Source organism: Nerophis ophidion, linkage group LG05, assembly GCF_033978795.1.
Source record: "Nerophis ophidion isolate RoL-2023_Sa linkage group LG05, RoL_Noph_v1.0, whole genome shotgun sequence".
Lineage (NCBI taxonomy): Eukaryota > Metazoa > Chordata > Actinopteri > Syngnathiformes > Syngnathidae > Nerophis > Nerophis ophidion.
Genome location: NC_084615.1, coordinates 58,938,146 through 58,960,710, shown reverse-complemented (window position 1 = coordinate 58,960,710; position 22,565 = coordinate 58,938,146). Strand labels below are relative to the sequence as shown.

At 38.4% G+C, this 22,565-nt stretch overlaps 1 protein-coding gene across 2 annotated transcripts in view; it reads left to right on the top strand.

The window, feature by feature from the left end:
• The window catches only part of aff2 (AF4/FMR2 family, member 2), a 399,395-nt gene that overhangs the window by 136,177 nt on the left and 240,653 nt on the right, over window positions 1-22,565 (top strand). For both annotated transcript variants that reach the window (XM_061901648.1, XM_061901649.1), the window contains one exon: window positions 14,813-15,452. In XM_061901648.1, coding sequence (XP_061757632.1) covers window positions 14,813-15,452 — 640 coding nt within the window. The remainder of the gene's footprint in view (window positions 1-14,812; window positions 15,453-22,565) is intronic.

The following is a 22,565-nucleotide window of genomic DNA, read 5'->3' as shown; positions in this document are numbered from 1 at the left end:
TAAAAGGACATTTTCGTCCCTTGCACTCTTTAATATCCACAAATAAATAAAGAGATAAATAACAGGCGCTCAGACAGCCCACAAGCTCATTGATTGGCTTTCTCTGCATTTCATTGTCTGATTAGCGAGACTTATAACGTCAAACATTACACACTCTAAAGAAAGTCATGATAAATGTTTCTGCAAACATTTTAATAATGGCATGCTGACAAACAGAACCTGACATGCGCTATCTAACCAAGTTTATGAAGGATTGCTTAATCGTGCCAGCTCACCTCTGGTATCTGCTATGGAAATGTGTACATTTTGCAGAATTCACTTAAAAAATGTTAAAATAAACAATTTGAAAAATACAGATTTATTTAACTTCTATTCTACAAGTGAAAATATCACAGTAGACAAACATTTCATCAGAAATTGCAGTCATCACAGTAACATTGGTTAAGGCTTCAAAAGAATTGAGTAGAATTTTATTGGAAAAGGGTCGATACAGTTGAACATAGTTCCAAAACAATGAATGCAAGTGATGTGCTTCATAGAGAGTTTGACAAATATCAGTGTGTGAAAAAAAAAAGCAGCATGAAAAATCCTAAATGAGTTGCGTAATTTTTTCTGGAGGAATTGGTACATGAATCAATGAACCAATGAATTAGCAAATGCAATAACATCGATTATCAGGTACAACCTGAGCAAAACATTTTTGAATGAAATTCAAAAATTTTAAAAAAATTTGTCGGTAGGAAGAGGAGGAGAGGGAAGGCACTGTCAACAACGCTGTGGATACTTCCTGAATGTAAAAAAAACATCACTTGTCCATTGCTTTCTTTGGACACATATTGAGCTAGCAAAGTTATAAAAATTCTGTAAAAAGCCTAAAAACACTTGAAAAGCAAAAAAGTAACAATTAGCTGACAGACATCGCTCAACCTGCCCACAATTAACGTGCTGTGTATCAGTTTGTATCCTGGTACAAGGTTCATACAACAAAGCAAATTTGTATTCGGTCTGTAGTTTGTAAATTTACACATTTGTATAATGAGGGGTTCATTCCATTGTACTCAGAGTGATGATGTCACAAACAAATGGAATGAGAGCACAAATCTCAACACCCCGGCTTTCTCACATTCGAAAATAATCTATTTCATAAACATGTATATTGTACAAATAGTATGCAAAACAAACAAATATATCATACATAAACATCAAATCAGTTTTGTATAACAGATTTAGTTAGTATGTCTGCAACCATATCGTTGGTTGGACAGTACTCCAACTTGTTCTGATCTCCTTTTAGCAGAAGCCTAACAAAATATATATTCAAAGGGATCTATGATGATAATATAAATTAGATGTGCTTTACTGTTAAGTCATTGTAAAATTGAATTAACAGTTTTTCACTTTATAACCATCTTTTACGGCCTTTTTAGTTTACTAAATGGCAATTTTAAATTTCCCGGGAGTTTTGTCTTGAAAACGTCGTGTAATGATGACTTGTATGCAAGACGTCACGGGTTTTTAGGAAATATGAGCACTGCACATACACACAGCTAAAAGTCGTCTGCTTTAACCGCATAATTACACAACATTTTGGAGATCTGTGTTGCTAAATCTTTTGCAATTTGTTCAATTAATATTGGAGAGGTCAAAGTAGAAAGATGGAGTTGGGAAGCTTTAGCCTTTAGCTACACAAACACACGGTGATTCCATGTTTAAAATTCCCGGAGGTGAAACTTTACTATGGATCACAGCGCGGTCAATCGAACATGAATCCCGACCGAATGTCAACCAGCAGGTTTCGGTGAGAAAATTGTGGTTAAAAAGTCAGTTCTTACCGGAGAAAAGCTGAGCTTGTGCCGTCCATAGCTGCCGTCGACTCCCCTGAGACACTGCGCGTCAACACACCCGTGGAGACACACCTCCGGCTATCAGGTACTATTAAACTGACTAAAACACTAGCAACACAATAGAAAGATAAGGGATTTCCCAGAATTATCCTAGCAAATGTGTCTAAAAACATCTGAATCCGTCCCAATGCAATCGCGTTTTTTTTTTTTTTTTTTTTTTGTAGTCCGTCGCTATCAATATCCTCAAACACGAATCTTTCATCCTTACTCAAATTAATGGGGAAGTTGTCGTTTTCTCGGTCCGAATAGCTGTTTTTGTTGGAGGCTCCCATTAAAAACGATGTGAAGATGTGAGGAGCCATCAATATGTGACGTCATTGTCTGCGATTTCCGGTAGAGGCATGGCTTTTCTGTTAGCAAGCAAAAGTTGCTAACTTTATCGTGGATGTTCTCTACTAAATCCTTTCAGCAAAAATACGGCAATATCGCGAAATGATGAAGTATGACACATAGAATGGACCTGCTATCCCCGTTTGAATAAGAAAATCTCATTTCAGGAGGCCTTTAACATAAGCATCTATTATTGTAACCTTTTTAAGTCAGAATTAACAAGATTCAATATATGTCCCCTTTAAAATGCACATATTTGCAACATTGTCTATGTACAGGGATTTTGTCTAAGACTATAGTGCTTTGACTGTCTTCCAATACATTATTACAATTGTAGTTTTGACCATGCTTCAGCTTTATTGACTGTGCAAAAGTGAGGAGCTGAATTCAAAAAGGGAAGGGAGAGTCTTGAACATGACCCAAGGTCTGGACTTCCTGCTACAGCCACCTCCGCAGAAAAAATTGTCCATGTTCACCACATGGTAATAGAAGACAGACATTTACCTGTCAATAAGATAGCTAATATTGTCTATCCAGTGCCATACCTCACTAACCTGACTCTCGCCAGATCCTTGTTGCTCGCTGAGCTCCACACTAAGATCTGGGAGTTCTCAATAGCAGATGTATTTCAGAAGGCGGGGCCTTGTAAAAAAAATGATTGGGTAAACCACTTGTCCGTTATCTTCAATGAGGTTCTACTCCAACCACTCACGTGGAAATCAACCCGTGACGCTAATGAGACTGACGCTGGGAATTTCAAACCTGGTCGGAAGAAGAGCCAAAACATCCTTGCCACCAATAAATGCCTTCAAAACCGTTCTCTTTTCATCTTTTAAAGAATTAATATTCGATGGATGTCGCAAAACAGTTGCAATAGCAGAATTAATGTCAGCACATGACCCCTCGCTGCGTACCGCCATTGTTGTTTGAATCAAACAGTCGTTTCGGCGCTACGTCACATCAATGAAATTATGCCCGGCGATCCAGATTGGTTCAATATTTTTTGCTATCTGGAAGGAGTTTGCAATGCCTTCGAGCCCAGACCCTTGTGTTGAGCTCAGTGAACTACAAAGGTCTGGCAAGAGTCAGGTTAATACCTCACTTCCCATAAAGTAAATCCATCCATCCATTTTCTACCGCTTGTCCTATTCAGGGTCGCGGGGGGTCGCTGTAACCTATCTCAGCTGCATTCGGGTGGAAGGCAGGGTTCACCCTGGACAAGTCGCTACCTAATCGCAGGGCCCATAAAGTTAAAGGCCTACAGAAATGAGATTTTCTTGTTCAAACGGGGATAGCAGGTCCATTCTATGTGTCATACTTGATCATTTCGCGATATTGCCATATTTTTGCTGAAAGGATTTAGTAGAGAACATCCACGATAAAGTTTGCAACTTTCGGTGTTAAGAGAAAAGCCCTGCCTCTACCGGAAGTCGCAGACGATGACGTCACATGTGTGGGGGCTCCTCACATATTCACATTGTTTTTAATGGGAGCCTCCAACAAAAAGTGCTATTCGGACAATTTCTACATTAATTTGAGCCAGGATGAAAGATTCGTGTTTGAGGATATTGATAGCGACGGATTAGAAAAAAAAAACAAAAAAAAAACGCGATTTCATTGGGATGGATTCAGATGTTTTTAGACACATTTACTAGGATAATTCTGGGAAACCCCTTATCTTTCTATTGTCTTGCTAGTGTTTTAGTGAGTTTAATAGTACCTGATAGTCGGAGGTGTGTGTCCGCGGGTGTCTTGACGCCAATGTCTCAGGGAAGTCGACGGCAGCTTTATGGACAGGGCAAGCTCAGCTGATCTCCGGTAAGAAGTGACTTTTTACCACAATTTTCTCACCGACACCTGGTGGTTGACATTTGGTCGGGATCCATGTTCGCTTGACCACGCTCTGATCCATAGTAAAGTTTCACCTCCGGGAATTTTAAACAAGGAATCACCGTGTGTTTGTGTGGCTAAAGGCTAAAGCTTCCCAACTCCATCTTTCTACTTTGACTTCTCCAATATTAATTGAACAAATTGCAAAAGATTCAGCAACACAGATCTCCAAAATACTGTGTAACTATGCCAGTAAAGCAGACGACTTTTAGCTGTGTGTGTGTGCAGCGCTCATATTTCCTAACAGTCCGTGACGTTTTGCGTACACGTGATCATTACGCATTGTTTTCAAGAAAAAAACTCCCGGGAAATTTAAAATTGCAATTTAGTAAACTAAAAAGGCCGTATTGGCATGTGTTCCAATGTTAATATTTCATCATTAATATATAAACTATCAGACTGCGTGGTGGGTAGTAGTGGGTTTCAGTAGGCCTTTATAATGATATTAAATCTTCTCTGAATCTTGCTATTTTCTGAACTTTGTTTTAAATTCCTGATGAGTCTGCTTTCATATATTCCATTGTTTACAGGTCCATATTGTAAGAATTAGGGTTGCACTATGAGGCGATATATGATACAAATCAGGGTTCCCTGACCTTTTGGCAGATTAAAACAGCAAAAAAATTAGCAAATATTTGCCTTTAGCTACAATCTGGCACATTAACATTTTATATGTCCATTAATATGCACTGTCCCATGTACTTTAACAAATAGGTTGTAATGTACATCTAATTAACAAGCTTATTGGTGTTTTTAGTGGGATAGGCGAAACTTGTGCAGTATTTTATAAATTAATTATTTTTTATTTGAGGCCCCGGAGCAAATGCGTCACAAACCGGTCCCCGGACTGGCGGTTGGGGACCACGGATATAAATGATATATATTTGCTGACGATGGCGCTTTTAATACTATTGATATATTGTGCTCATGTATATTGATGGCACATTCTAGCTGTGTCCCGCAAATTTGACAGCAACAAGCCAAACAAACGCATCCTCAATGCACAGTAGTATTCCCGCTAACAAACTAGCGGCTAACGTCCCTCCAAGAGCAAAGCCACTTTTATGTCAGCAAGCTTCACCTTTGCGGCGGCAAATAAACTACACTTTTTATTACAATTATCACTGGAGGTCTAAACATGCTACATCACACTTCATAAGAGGATATGCTAACTACAAACTAAAGTACTTGGATATTGACAAATGGAATTGATGCAAATATAAACAATAACGATACCAAATATAGTGTCAACTTTTGGTTGATACTGTAAAGGTTGGATCAATATTTCTTTCATTATCAAAAAATCGTGTGTCAGTTTGTGGTTGGTTGAAAATTCATAAAATAAGTCCCTGAACACAGAAAGACTTTAAAGGCAAACAGCAAAGACTTAAAGTTAGATCCACTTGTCGGAAATAGTTTAAATATGTTATGCGATCTTACTTTTTTTTGTCTGGTAATAATTTTGATCACAAATTGAATCATTCAATTTTTTTTTCAATAGTTGAAGCATTGATATGAGCATTGCATTAATACAGGCCCTGTAACTACTTGGTATCGGATCAATACCCACATTTCTAGTATCGCCCAAAACTAATGTAAAGGATCCAAACAACAGAAGAATAAGTGTTTATGACATTTTAACACAAGTGTAAATACATGTTAAAACAGAAAGTAACCAGATATTAATAGTACATTATCGATTAGCCCAGCGGACACAAGACATTGATGCAACGTTGATTAAAAATACATATCCTTTCAAATTGACTTTCAAACAACATTGCAAAACAGCTGTATTTGTAAATTGAGACAAGGTTGATGTCTAACGTTGGTTTCAACGTCAATACCTAATTGAACACATTCTCAACGTTGTTTTAATGTCTTATGCCTGCTTGGAGATTAATGACAGTTTTGTGAAAATAATGCAACTGGAAATGATGCAATATTGTGCCGCATACGTCAGCAGCTAAACTACAAGCTTTTGTAACCCGTTTGAAATTGTTACATTATTATTATATATGTGATATGCGTCATAATCACACAAGGGTTCAATATATATTGCAATATACAAACCCCGTTTCCATATGAGTTGGGAAATTGTGTTGGATGTAAATATAAACGGAATTCAATGATTTGCGAATCATTTTCAACCCATATTCAGTTGAATATGCTACAAAGACAACATATTTGATGTTCAATCTGATAAACATTTTTTTTTGTGCAAATAATCATTAACTTTAGAATTTGAGGCCAGGTATGCAGGCTAATTGGCAAAAGTTGGGTGCCATGATTGGGTATAAAAGTAGCTTCCATGAAATGCTAAGTAATTCACAAACAAGGATGGGGCGAGGGTCACCACTTTGTAAGCAAATTGTCGAACAGTTTTAAAACAACATTTCTCAACGAGCTATTGCAAGGAATTTAAGGATTTTACCATCTACGGTCCGTAAAATCATCAAAAGGTTCAGAGAATCTGTAGAAATTACTGCATGTAAGCGATGATGTTACGGACCTTTGACTCCTCAGGCGGTACTGAATCAAAAACCGACATCAGTGTGTAAAGGATATCACCAGATGGGCTCAGGAACACTTCATAAAACCACTGTCAGTAACTACAGTTGGTCGCTACATCTGTAAGTGCAAGTTAGAACTCTACTATGCAAAGCCAAACCCATTTATCAACAACACCCTGAAACGCCGCCGGCTTCGCTGGGCCCGAGCTAATCTAAGATGGACTGACGCAAAGTGGAAAAATGTTCTGTGGTCTGACGAGTCCACATTTGAAATTATATTTGGAAACAGAGGACGTGGTGTCCTCCAGAACAAAGAGGAAAATAACCTTTCGGATTGTTATAGGCGCAAATTTCAAAAGCCAGCATCTGTGATGGTATGGGGGTGTATTAGTGCTCAAGGCATGGGTAACTTACACATCTGTGAAGGCACCATTAATGCTGAAAGGTCCATACAGGTTTTGGAACAACATATGTTGTCTTCCAAGCAATGTTATCATGGACGCCCCTGCTTATTTCGGCAAGACAATGCCAAGCCACGTGTTACAACAGCGTGGCTTCGTAGTAAGAGAGTGCGGGTACTTTCCTGGCCCGCCTGCAATCCAGACCTGTCTCCCATCGAAAATGTGTGGCGCATTATGAAGCGTAAAATACCACAGCGGAGACCGTGGACTGTTGAACGACTGAAGCTCTACATAAAACAAGAATGGGAAAGAATTCCACTTTCAAAGCTTCAACAATTAGTTTCCTCAGTTCCCAAACGTTTATTTTGTGTTGTTAAAAGAAAAGGTGATGGAACACAGTGGTGAACATGCCCTTTCCCAACTACTTTGGCACGTGTTGCAGTCATGAAATTCTAAGTTAATTATTATTTGCAAAATAAAATAAAGTTTATGAGTTTGAAAATCAAATATCTTGTTTTTGTAGTGCATTCATTTGAATATGGGTTGAAAAGGATTTGCGAATCATTGTATTCCATTTTTATTTACATCTAACACAATTTCCCAACTCATATGGAAACAGGGTTTGTAGATTTTAGGCCTTATGGCCCGACCTTTGCAGGAATGATTATGACCAAAAACAGTTAAGTTTTGTGGTATCAGGAATCCAGTCTAGTTGTGTCAATTACCGTGATGACGGTTTTGTGCTTATTATTTTTAATCAAACTGTATTAGTCATCCGTATTGACCAAAGGGTATTGTGATATTTATCCCAATGAAAGTAATCTATTTTCTATGACAATTGTTGTCGTGGAAGTCATCAGTGTGTGCAAGTGTATCTAATAATTTGGTCATTAGTAGCCTTTAAGATACCGCTTGATTGATGGGACATTTTATCTGGCTGGCAGCCAAAGAGCTGACTTCATCATCCTCAGGAATCCATGTTTATTTACTTCATATTGCAGCCTCCCCCTCTGTTCTTCCTCCATACATGGCTTTGCTTTCGCGCTCACTCCTGCAGCCCATGACAAATAGCTCTGGCACAGGCTGCTGCTTGACTTTGCTGATTTATTTGCCTCACTAAAGATTTCCATTTTCACTCAAGGTGTTGCTTTACAAACGCGTACAATCAGAAGTCCTCTTCAATCTCTCCGCAGATTATTTTGCCTCGCTGTCTGGTCAACTTTACGGATGTGTATCTTTTTTCTTATCACATGGGATTTAAAGAGAACTTCTCAATTTCGTTTTCATTTTTTCCCCACCATTTATATCAGTCAGGAGATTGTCACTCTGTCTTCTCATTGCCTTTCTCCATGTCAGCTATTAACTAATCCCCTCACTAATCTTGTTAAAGACTGTCATGTTGTTAGCAGTTTTTTGGGGTGAGCTTTTTACTCTCTCTCTCTCTCTCTCTCGCTCTCTCTCTCTCTCTTGCTCTCTCTCTCTCTCTTTCCGTCTCTCACACACACACACACACACACACACACACACACACATGCAGACGCACAGGTATTCATCATTTTCCCTGTTTTCCATTTTGCCTCTTTGTAAATGTGTTTTCCCGTCCTCTTCAGTGACCAGATCTTTTATTCATGAGCTCGAGATGGAGCGGAGACAAGCTAATTTATTCACAATCTAACTTTAGTTCGCGACGGTGTGTGTAGTGCAAGTGTGTATGTGTCTAATGTTGCATCCGCTGAAATTATCTGAGTAGAAAATATGTGGAAATAATGGTTACTTTTCTGGTTTTGTGAAATGTTTCCTTTTTCACTCGTACGTGTTACTCTGAGCCGCAACGACAAAGGGGAGTGGAAACTAAAATAAAACGTGCAAAAATAATATTTAAAATAGCAAAAACAAGTAAAAGCTAACATAAAAGCAAAAAAAAACGACGGATGTGTTGTGTACGAGAGGAGTAGACATCAAAGACAACAAGGGCGTTGTATTTATATATATATATATATATATATATATATATATATATATATATATATATATATATATCTACATACTGCGATGAGAGGCGACTTGTCCAGGGTGTACACCGCCTTCCGCCCGATTGTAGCTGAGATAGGTACCAGCGCCCCCCGTGACCCCAAAGGGAATAAGCGGCTGAAAATGGATGGATGGATGGATGGATATATATATATACAAACCCCGTTTCCATATGAGTTGGGAAATTGTGTTAGATGTAAATATAAACGGAATACAATGATTTGCAAATCATTTTCAACCCATAGTCAGTTGAATATGCTACAAAGACAACATATTTGATGTTCAAACTGATAAACATTTTTTTTTGTGCAAATAATAATTTAATTTAGAATTTGATGCCAGCAACACGTGACAAAGAAGTTCGGAAAGGTGGCAATAGATACTGATAAAGTTGAGGGATGCTCATCAAACACTTATATGGGACATCCCACAGGTGTGCAGTGACCTGTTTCCCATCGAAAATGTGTGGCGCATTATGAAGTATAAATTACGACAGCGGAGACCCCGGACTGTTGAACGACTGAAGCTCTACATAAAACAAGAATGGGAAAGAATTCCACTTTCAAAGCTTCAACAATTAGTTTCCTCAGTTCCCAAACGTTTATTGAGTGTTGTTAAAAGAAAAGGTGATGTAACACAGTGGTGAACATGTCCTTTCCCAACTACTTTGGCACATGTTGCATCCATGAAATTCTAAGTTAAGTATTATTTGCAAAACAAAATAAAGTTTATAAGTCTGAACATCAAATATGTTGTTTTTGTAGTGCATTCAATTGAATATGGGTTGAAAAGGATTTGCAAATCATTGTATTCGGAGACAGCCCCCGCAAAAATGACTAATGATCTATTGCTAACGATGGATTCTGATGCGTCATCTATGTTGCTGCTCCTCGATCTTAGCGCTGCTTTCGATACAGTCGATCATAATATTTTATTGGAACGTATCAAAACACGAATTGGTATGTCAGACTTAGCCCTGTCTTGGTTTAACTCTTATCTTACTGATAGGATGCAGTGTGTCTCCCATAACAATGTGACCTCGGACTACGTTAAGGTAACGTGTGGAGTTCCCCAGGGTTCGGTCCTTGGCCCTGCACTCTTCAGCATCTACATGCTGCCTCTAGGTGACATCATATGCAAATACGGTATTAGCTTTCACTGTTATGCTGATGACACCCAACTCTACATGCCCCTAAAGCTGACCAACACGCTGGATTGTAGTCAGCTGGAGGCGTGTCTTAATGAAATTAAACAATGGATGTCCGCTAACTTTTTGCAACTCAACGCCAAAAAAACGGAAATGCTGATTATCGGTCCTGCTAGACACCGAACTCTATTTAATATTACAACTCTAACATTTGACAACCAAACAATTAAACAAGGCGACACGGTAAAGAATCTGGGTATTATCTTCGACCCAACTCTCTCCTTTGAGGCACACATTAAAAGCGTTACTAAAACGGCCTTCTTTCATCTCTGCAATATCGCTAAAATTCGCTCCATTCTGTCCACTAAAGACGCTGAGATCATTATCCATGCGTTTGTTACGTGTCGTCTCGATTACTGTAATGTATTATTTTCGGGTCTCCCCATGTCTAGCATTAAAAGATTACAGTTGGTACAAAATGCGGCTGCTAGACTTTTGACAAGAACAAGAAAGTTTGATCACATTACGCCTGTACTGGCTCACCTGCACTGGCTTCCTGTGCACTTAAGATGTGACTTTAAGGTTTTACTACTTACGTATAAAATACTACACGGTCTAGCTCCATCCTATCTTGCCGATTGTATTGTACCATATGTCCCGGCAAGAAATCTGCGTTCAAAGGACTCCGGCTTATTAGTGATTCCCAAAGCCCAAAAAAAGTCTGCAGGCTATAGAGCGTTTTCCGTTCGGGCTCCAGTACTCTGGAATGCCCTCCCGGTAACAGTTCGAGATGCCACCTCAGTAGAAGCATTTAAGTCTCACCTTAAAACTCATTTGTATACTCTAGCCTTTAAATAGACTCCCTTTTTAGACCAGTTGATCTGCCGTTTCTTTTCTTTTTCTTCTATGTCCCACTCTCCCTTGTGGAGGGGGTCCGGTCCGATCCGGTGGCCATGTACTGCTTGCCTGTGTATCGGCTAGCTGCATCTCTGCGCTGCTGATCCGCCTTGGGATGGTTTCCTGCTGGCTCCGCTATGAACGGGACTCTCGCTGCTGTGTTGGATCCGCTTTGGACTAGACTCTCGCGACTGTGTTGGATCCATTATGGATTGAACTTTCACAGTATCATGTTAGACCCGCTCGACATCCATTGCTTTCCTCCTCTCCAAGGTTCTCATAGTCATCATTGTCACCGACGTCCCACTGGGTCATTATTGTCACCGATGTCCCACTGGGTGTGAGTTTTCCTTGCCCTTATGTGGGCCTACCGAGGATGTCGTAGTGGTTTGTGCAGCCCTTTGAGACAATAGTGATTTAGGGCTATATAAGTAAACATTGATTGATTGATTGATTGATATATTTACATCTAACATAATTTCCCAACTCATATGGAAACGGGGTTTGTATATATAGACAGCATATATATATAGAGCATAAAATAGGGTCCTAAAACTCCCTGCTGATAATTCTTGCCTCCAATCAAGAAATCGAGAAGCAAGTGTAGAACCTCCAAACCAAGAGAGGGAGAGAAAGAGAAGGGCAAGCAAACTGGCAGGAACACAAAGCTCCTTCTTGCAAACATAAGTTAGAGGATAGATAGATAGTACTACCAAAAGCGCCTTATTGCAGTGAAACTTGCCAAGGGACATGTAACCAAATATTAACATTGCTGTATGTATACTTTTGACCCAGCAGATTTGGTCACATTTTCAGTTACCTATAGTAAATTCATAAAAGAACCAAACTTCATGAATGTTTTTTAGGACCAAACTGTATGTGCTCCAATCACTCTATCACAAAAAAATAAGAGTTGTATAAATTATCGGAAACTCAAGACAGCCATTACATTATGTTCATTATAAGTAAGTGTATGTACACTTTTGACCGCGACTGTATATGTTCAACTGCAGGTGCGAATATACCTTATGGCAGTGTTTCTCAAAGTGTGGGGCGGGCCCCACTGGTGGGGAATAGAGACATGACAGGTGGGGTGCGAGGAACGGGAGGAAATTTCACTTTATTTTTTTTTTTTTTTTTACTATGCTTTCATTTTCTATACACACTGTAAATCACTTTGTGATTCTGTCTGTGAAATCCTTTATGTAAATAAATGTGAATTACTTATTTTTCCTCTAAGCTTTAAATTTCTAGGTAGGAGCGAAAGTTTGACAGATTTAGCAACAGTAACTAATGGGGGCGGGGCTGAGCGGAATGATCTTTCACACGGATGGGTAGCAGGCTAATGTGTGGACCACAATTACACAAAATGGATAAATTTGTGACTCGCACCTCAAAGGTCGTCAAATCAGAGCCAGCACCTGCAGAGAAACAAAAATCTGACGGGCTTAATCAACTAGAAAGCCAACCGAAAAGAAAATATGATGAAGGGTATCTTGCTCTTGGATTCACGGCTATGGTGGTGGGGGCAGAGGAGAGACAGACCCCTGTGTGTTCTGTGTCCAAAACCGCTTGCAGCAGACAGCATGAGACCCAACAAATTAAAGAGACACCTCGAAACCACACACGCCAATCACGTCAATAAGCGACTTGATTTGTTTCAAAGAAAACTGGCAGAATAGTTATTTTATTTATTATTGAACTTGATGCAAGTTATACCACAGCTGCACAGTTATTTTATTTGTTATTGAACTTGATGTTATTTTATGTTATTGAGTTTGAATGTATACAACTTGAATGTTACTTGATGTTCAATAAATTTGAAAATGTTAAACTTGGCATTAGCGTTCTGTTGGGGTGATGGGGGCAGGTGGGGCTTGAAAACTTCCCCTTGTCCGAAGTGGGGGATGACAAAAAAAGTTTGAGAACCACTGCCTCATGGTGAGAAGCGGTTACGGCATTCCTCCCGGCAGCCCAATGAGTTGCTTGGCAGTTTTATAGTGAAAACAGGGCAAAAGCCAGGGCAAAATATCTCCTTCAAATACCAAATGATATTAAAAACAAGGTATCACTGTATAACGCTGTGTATTTACTTGGTATTGGACTGATTCTAAAATTGAAATCTGTTACTTGCTGTCCTGTTCTTGTTTGGTTTAAGTGAGAATAATGACAGTCAACGTAAATTCATTCCAAATTGCCACTCAGTCCTTTACTCAGATCTACTTTCTTCTTCCTCAGTGATGATATCTTCAATCAGCTCTAAGCAACGTTGTTTCCAATTCATTAGGCTCATTTGTTTTTTGATTTGCTAAAGCTAACACATTTTCTTTTTACTCGCGCCACACATCACTTTAACTTACACAGGGTTCACATAACATAATTTGAATCTAACACGTTAGGAGAGTTTTGTCAATTTAGAGGGTTCAGACTGACCTCAAATGTGTTATCTCCGAGTACATTAAATTGAATAGTACAGGAAATGAATAAGGAAGTAACGAGTCTACAGCTAACTGGTAGTTCAATAGTCCATGACTTTTAGTATCCATTACATTGAATGGGAAATAGTAATAGTAACAATTATCATGCAATGATGGTTAAATTGTATTCAGTTAGAGCAAATGCAATTGTGGGGATAATTTGCAAGCTTGTGTTTACAGCTCACGCACACACACATGCACACACACACACACACACACACACACACACACACACACACACACACACACACACACGCACACACACACACACACACACACACACACACACACACACACACACACACACACACACACACACATGACTGTAGAATCCAGCAATTAGTCCTCTCTGTACTTCATTGCTTATATTATTACTGTATTAGGTTGACAGCAAAAAACCTACAGAAAACACAACCATTATATGTAAACACTTTCGAATATTTAGTACAAATAACTTCATGTCATCTTTAATTTATGATCACCTGGAAATACAATGATTGTATTTGCTTGTAATTGATAATGATACAGTCTTATTCCCTTAGTGAGCCTTATACTCTTTGCTGCACTTTTCTACTTGTTGAGCATATAACAAGAGATTGGCAAGAGTGTCATTCTTTTATATCACTACCACATATTTTGTCTGCCATTTCATGTCTTTATTGAAATATTAACTCTAGCTGTGCTCACCTCTGGCTGATGATGACTCTTTGCAATACGCAGTTGAAAAGACACATCAGAGAACAGCTACTGCTCTTTAAGTCGCTGCCTTTTCTAAACGAATCTGCAGCTGAAATGGCAGATGATGAAACTAGGGAGTTTCGTCATAAAAGAACCTTTCAAAAACTCTTAACTATCCTGGGGTACATCTGAGCTGAGCACATAACCGCAGCTGTAGGGGCTTTTGGATCATAAATCAGTGGAAGCCTGACTGTCCTCTAAGCGATGATTGCTGGAGAACTTGAGGTCAGGCTAATAATGATTCCTGCTCCATTAGTTTTACTGCTCCAGCCTGGACCGGACCCTCTTAAGGATGGCACTTGTTTAATTAATCATCTTGCTTGGGCGCCTGATCAGTGGTCAACCAATTCATCTCTTCCTCTTCCTCTCTGAATGAGTAAAGAGGCCTTTCATCAGATGCTTAGAAATAAAATGGATGGATGGAAACGTAATTAATACTCCTGTCTGTCACTTTTCTTCCCTCTTGTCTCTTCTGCCTTACTTTCAGACGAATAAAGGAGATGCGTTGGCAAGTCGGGTCCAGAACACACTTGGCTCCTATGAAGAAATGAAAGACCTGCTAACCAGCCATTCAAACCAGAGCCACTTGGTGGGGATCCCCAAAGGCAGCAGTGTCAACAACAACATGCAAACACCGACCAGCTCAGCCACGACAGAATCCCAGTTTTTTAACGAAAGCCTAAATACTGGATCCGAGGGGGGCGGAACTGAGGGAGTTGGGGAGAAAAGACTCGGAAGTGCATCCTTGTCATCCTCCAAGACCATGCAGCCTCCCACATCCACAACAGTGTCATCAAGCTCGCAGTCGGTGCCGCATCAGAATTCCAAGAAGTCTCGGAGCTCGGTGGAGTGGTCAAAAGTATGCCAGGCACAAAGCAGCACAACAAGTCTTCTTCTGGGGTTGGGCCCAGGCCAAAGTCAGGCTCCGGGAGCAGCAAATGGAAGAGGGAAAACGTTTGAGGAGCAGCAAATCCAAAGAAACGATGAGCTTTTCAGCTCACTGAAAGATGAACTGGGGCTGAAAAGAGATTTGAGCCCTTCTTCGTCATCTTCATCCTCTTCTTCTTCCTCCGCCTCATCTGGAAGACGGCATTCTTCCCACCCTTCAAAAGCACTTCCTCTCCCAGGTTAGTCCTGCAGGGAGACTTTATGTTGTTGATCAGCACTGTTACTAAGAATCGTGTATAAATGAACATTCTCATTGATAAGATTGTGTATGAACAAAACGGAGCCTGACAGTTGTGTACGCTACTTTTTAATGCCAACTTCGTGATTTCTAAAAGACAATTATATCTTCACCTGAATACAAACACGCAAGTGTATATTGCAGGTGGTGAGACTGAAATGGAGATGTGATGAAATGAGGCCAGGCGTAGCACACACTTTGAATCCCACTTCGTATTATATTTGAATTATTGATCTGCTTCATCACAAAACCAGTCAAATCATTTGTGCTCTGCATGTGCTTATAATCATGGGCACCAAGTTCTGGGCCCCCATACACAAGACTTTTGAAGGGCCCCTCATCCTACTCTAAACCCAAAGTTGTCGTCTCATACACACTTGGTTTGTTTACATGCGCTAAAAATATAATTATTTCATGGATTTGGTTGAAATTATCTTTTTGAAACACATAAACACACTGATAATATTTTTGACCTTTTAAATATAGAATTAAAATATCTAGAACACATCTATGTAAACTCCCTAAATAATTAGTTTTTTTCAAGACAAAAAAGTTTTTTCAAAAAGTGCCAACAAGTGGTCATGATATGATTTAAATTAGTCATATAACTTGTCATTGTTCAGTTAAATATGATTATAAATACGTAACAATTTCCTTTAATTCAGAGTGTAAAGTAGATTATCATCAGTGGATGATACCAATCAGGGGTGTGGGAAAAAATCGATTCGAATACGTTGTGCAATTCAGAATCGATTCTCATTTTTAATTTTTTTTAAATTTTTTTTACTAATCAATCCAACAAACCACTACACAGCAATACAATAACAATGCAATACAATTCCAAAATCAAACCTGACCCAGCAACACTCAGAACTGCAATAAACAGAGCAATTGAGAGAAGACACAAACACGACACAAAACAAACCAAAAGTAGTGAAACAAAAATTAATATTATCAAAAACAGTATCAATATTAGTTATGATTTCAGCATAGCAGTGATTAAAAATCCCTCATTGACATTATCATTAGACATTTATAAAAATAAAAATAAAGAACAATAGTGTCACAGTGACTTACACTTGCATCGCATCTCATAAGCTTGACAACATACTGTGTCCAATATTTTCACAAAGATAAAATAAGTAATATTTTTGGTTCATTTAATAGCTAAAACAAATTTACATTATTGCAATCAGTTGATAAAACATTGTCCTTTATAATTATAAAAGCTTTTTTTTTTTCAATCTACTACTCTGCTAGCATGTCAGCAGACTGGGGTAGATCCTGCTGAAATCCTATGTATTGAATGAATACAGAATCGTTTTGAATCGGAAAAATATAGTTTTTGAATAGGGAATCGCGTTGAATCGAAAAAATCGATATATTATCGAATCGCGACCGCAAGAATCGATATTGAATCAAATTGTGGGACACCCAAAGATTCGCAGCCCTAAAAATAATACATCATTATTATTATGATGGATTTATCATTACCGCATCTCCTGGGGGTTAATTAGGCTCACACAGTCTTTAACACCTAGTGACACCTCTGTTTCAAACTTTAAACGAGGGTCTTTGAATGCACCGCAGTTACGGGCAATCAGCTGCAAAAGTTAAATTTACATAACTTTTCCCTATTCTGCTTTAAACAGTTGTATTATATTTTAACCTTTCTTCTATCACTTGACATTGTTCCAAATGTTGGTGCTGTGTGTAAATGCTGAATTTTAATGACAAATGGCATCCATGTTGAGTCAACTTCTCCATGTTAGGTTTGCCGCTATCCAGCCAGGTTGAACGATTTTGCCTTTTTTATAGGCGGTGTAGATGGTTCTTGATATAATTCAAACAACGTTGAACTTCCTTGGCTACTTATTGTATATTTACATTTATGACGTTGTTTTTGTAATTGACATGTTTACCTGACGGAAAAAATAATCTGTACTTGTGGCCATGGTACAACAGGCCCATGTACTACTTATTTCAAATGTTCATTACAAGTTTAAATTACATACAGTTACATTTCAAAACACACAAATATTTAGTTGCACTGCCTTTAGTAGGGTTTTTATGGCACACATTTATTGTGGCTTCAGTTTTACAAACTTCTACAATGGCACATGTATATCTGTCTACATTCACTCTTTACCAAGAACTTGTACTGATGAAGGTAGGATTCGTGATGCTGCACAAGCTGTCCTTCCACTTTTTAATTATGCGTCTTACAGTTTTTTTTCCAACCTGATTTGAGTAGTTTCCGCAGTTTTCTCACACTCGATCCATGCATGCAGTTGGATGAACATCCCTTCAGGATGTGTCTTTCCACATTGTTGTTAAACAAATGAGAAGCTACCGGCTGTATCAGTTAGTTCAATAATTTGCTGCCAGCTGAGACAAAATCACCCGTGCAGTAATTATCCAGTGAGAGTATCTTGACTATTTGCTTCGTCAAATCTCGGTTGTGAACTTTGTTGACCAGGCAGTGTCGATCAGTTTATCAACATTAACAGTAAACCGAGGTGATGTACAATAATATTTATTTCACTATAGATAATAGTGTCGCCATCAGTCCCAATAATTATGCAGAATACAAAATCAAGACAACAAAACAGAACTGTTTTCAGCATCATTAGTTCATGTTTAAACTATATCGCAGATGCAAGGGAATTATTGTAATTGCTGTAAAACGTCTTGATACTGATCATTTGGGAGTAATATAATTCTGTTAATTATATTATATACCGACTATTAGGGAAACAGTCCATTATCATGTTTACTTTCCAACAACATTACTATTTGCACCAATGTACGCTTCAATAGGATCAGTACAATTAATCCCACTCATATTGCTCCCAACTGTGGCACCAACAAAGTGGAATGAGTATTGCATTTATTTTTGTTTCTTCCAATTTAGATTAGATCTCTTTTTCTTTGGTTGTACCACAGAGTGACAAAAAAATCTACTTTTATATATCTTCATGTTGCTCACAAGTGCCTCAATTTCTGCAAAGCTAAGTTATATTTTTTATGGGGATTTTCAGTGATCTTAAAAGGCCCATTGATGACCTGCTTTAAAGGGGAACTGCCGTTTTCTTATTTTTTTTGCCTATCGTTCACAATCATTCTGAAAAACATGTACGACGAAAATAATCAAATGCATTCTAGAAAGTAAATAAATGCGATCAAAAGTCTGCTTACAATGGAGCCTATATGAACAGCTGTATTCTGCCTATAAAGTCCTTAAAAAAACATCAAACACCTCTATTAAGGATTTATACACATGATGTAAGTATATATACAGTTTAATGTAGTAATGGACACATTTATAATAACATTTAATAATTACGTATTTTGATAATGTTAAGTATGTGCAGCTCATTGATTTAAAAAAATGCATAAAGCGCCAACAAATATAATAAAACTTTGTGTTGGACATGCGATGAGGTGGTGACTTGTCCAGTGTGTACCTTGCCTCCCGCCCAATGTAGCTGGAATAGGCTCCAGAGAGGGATAAGCGATAGAAAATGGATGGATGTCACTTACGGTATAATGCCTGCTGTCATTAAGATGCCCAACTGCTAGGATGTTCATATATTCCTATTTAGATGAAGAATGACTCATAATCCTCGCAAAGAAAAAGGGGTAACCAAGCATCCGTTCGTGTCGTTCTCGCCATTGCCAGGTCTAAATGGGTTGTCAAGGTTTACCAATTTGTCGGAGTAGGTATTCATTCCTCTACTATCCAGGTGAGAGGCATGATTTATGATCTACAATACAGTTTGACGAGCAAGGAAACGAGGAAGCATCTCATCAGTAGATCATATCAACATTGGCACACAAGCTTGTGAACTTGGCGCCGCTATAGTTTGTCTGTGTTAGCGCTTATAATAACAATATCACTTATACTTGGTTTATATTCAAGTTAAGAAATGTAAATAAGGTTTGGTTGGCTCATTTTGGGTGTTTTTCTATTGGGTTTTATGAGTGCAATAGAGCAGTGGTTCTCAAACTTTTTTTTTAGTGATGTACCCCCTGTGAACATTTTTTTAATTCAAGTACCCCCTAATCAGAGCAAAGCATTTTTGGTTGAAAAAAAGAGATAAAGAAGTAAAATACAGCACTATGTCATCAGTTTCTGATGTATTAATTTGTATAACTGTGCAAAATATTGCTCATTTGTAGTGGTCTTTCTTGAACTATTTGGAAAAAAAGATATAAAAATAACTGAAAAAAATAAATAAACAAGTGATTCAATTATAAATAAAGATTTCTACACATAGAAGTAATCATCAACTTAAAGTGCCCTCTTTGGGGATTGTAAAAGTGATCCATCTGGATTCATCAACTTAATTCTAAACATTTCTTCACAAAAAAAGAAATCTTTAACATCAATATTTATGGAACATGTCCACAAAATATCTAGCTGGCAACACTGAATATTGCATTGTTGCATTTCTTTTCACAGTTTATGAACATACGTTCATATTTTGTTGAAGTATTATTCAATAAATATATTTATAAAGATGATATTTTTAGAATATTTTTCAAAAATCTCACGTTCCCCTTGGCATACCTTTAAGTACCCCCAGGGGTACGCGTACCCCCATTTGAGAACCATTGCAATAGAGGACCTACCTTTGAATTTTATTTATTATTTATTACAAGTTAGAATGCACTAAAAAATGCATCATTTGTGATGGCTTTTATTTGATTGTGAACTATAGGATAAATTCCCAAAAAAGTGCAGTTCCTCTTTAAATTCTCTTTTTATAGTTGAAAATGGGAGAGAAATAAGGAATATTGCGTACATGTGTTACCAGTGGTCTTTTCCTCTGCGCTGTGTGGATTTTATGGAACACGACCAACACCATGGGTTTCTTAGCTGCACTTTACTGATAATACACAGAATATAATTGTTGTGAATAACTTTTTGCTATTGTCGAGCCCCTACTAATAATGAACAAGAAAGTGAACTTAAGTGCTTAACAAGACAATACATTTTCTGTCGTCGCATGGACGCCTACCTCTCTTGTTATCATAGACAAAAGGGAAGTTGGAGGCCGTTTCGAACGCATATAAAAATACAGGTGTCACAATAATTATTGTAGTAGGAGATACAACGAGACAATGGTTTCACATTGACAAAATATCGAACAAAATCAGGTATTTACATGTAACTTACACATTTTGTATAATTATTACAATAATAAAACATTACAAAATACATTATTTACAAGTCGTAATTGACACTGATACACATGTGGCATATGCACACTTTCATAAATCAGAATCGTTTGCGTACTTGCAATTTTTTTTGTGCTCTTTTACTTACACACATTTTTTGTAGAAATCTTATGTAAATGTTTTTAAATAAGACCCTTACTCTAAAAACCCACATGATCAGTGTCATGTCTTACACTGTAGAAAATTATCTTAAAACTAGAGCAAGCAATTGTTAAACAACAAAAGTAAAACACCGTTAACGCTTGTGCCGTACAGTGAGGAGTTCCTGTGTTTGATTCACGGGCTGGGGATCTTTCTGTGTGGAGTTTGCCAGTTCTCCCTGTGACTGCGTGGGTTCCCTGCAGGTACTCCTGATTCATTCTACCTTCAAAGACGTGCACCTGTGGATAGGCGGATTAGCAAGACTTAAATTGGCCCTAATTTGTTTTCCGGTGAACTTTTGGCAAACACAGCTTCCAGTATTTTATTGTAAATTATATAGTTTTTTCTGTAAATAGGTTACCCATCCATCCATTTTCTACCGCTTATTTTTTTTCATAGTCATTTACTGTCAGCAAAAACTGTAAAATTAATGTTTTCAGCATCAACATACCATAATGTTCCGTACATCATGACTGTATTTTTTACGGTGAATTCCTGACAACCATGGCTGCCGTTATGTTACCGTAAACAGTGCAGATTTATTCAAGGACTACAGTGGGCTTTGTCCAATAATACATTTACCTGGAGGATCTTTTATCCAACACATTATTGGCGGCAAATGTTACTATTGTCAGCATTATTTTTAGATCAAATTCAGCACCCATGTAATCATGGTGTCTAATATGATCATCTGTTTAAACAATAAACTTAGAGTTCTCATATCATTTTATTTTTTTAACCATATGTAATTGGAAAGTCAATAATTTTAATTGTTCATTAAATAGTCATGGGTACAAGCGGCCAAAATGAGTTTCCTCGCGGTGTGCGGGGCTCTCTCTTAGAGGACTAGCATCTGCTGCCTATAAGAGGATGAGAAGCTCTGTCATCCGGGAGGAACTCAAAGTAAAGCCGCTGCTCCTTCACATCGAGAGGAGCCAGATGAGGTGGTTCGGGCATCTGGTCAGAATGCCACCCGAACGCCTCCCTAGGGATGTGTTTAAGGCACGTCCAACTGGTAGGAGGCCACGGGGAAGACCCAGGACACGTTGGGAAGACTATGTCTCCCGGCTGGCCTGGGAACGCCTCGGGATCCCCCGGGAAGAGCTAGACGAAGTGGCTTGGGAGAGGGAAGTCTGGGTTTCCCTGCTTAGGCTGTTGCCCCCGCGACCCGACCTCGGATAAGCGGAAGAAGATGGATGGATGGATAAATAGTAAACAATCAACAACAATTAAAATTACTTTTAGTCTTTGTTTAGCAAAATTTGTAGTGCAAAAGTGAAGATTTGCCCCCGTTGGAAACAATGGATTGTATGTTGTTTTTTTCGGATGTTAGGCTTTGCAATCATTCTTTTTCCACCCGATTTGTATTAACTTCCGGTGCTTTCGCTAGTGAGTAGCGAAAAGTGAGACTCTCTGTCAGTGTATGATGCTAGCGGCCCCGCCTCTGCCCACTGAGACAAAGATTGGTTATTACTGACAAGACGATCACTTCGTTCACTTAATTCAACTATTGAATTAACATGCTCAGGTGCTGAGAGCTATGAACAGAGTGAACCCCGAGGCACCCTGTTTGCAACAAAGAAAACAAACACACAAACATGGCAATATATCAATGATGGCAAAGTTGTCAAGTAAATTTTTATTTATTGTTGGATTAATTTATTTATCG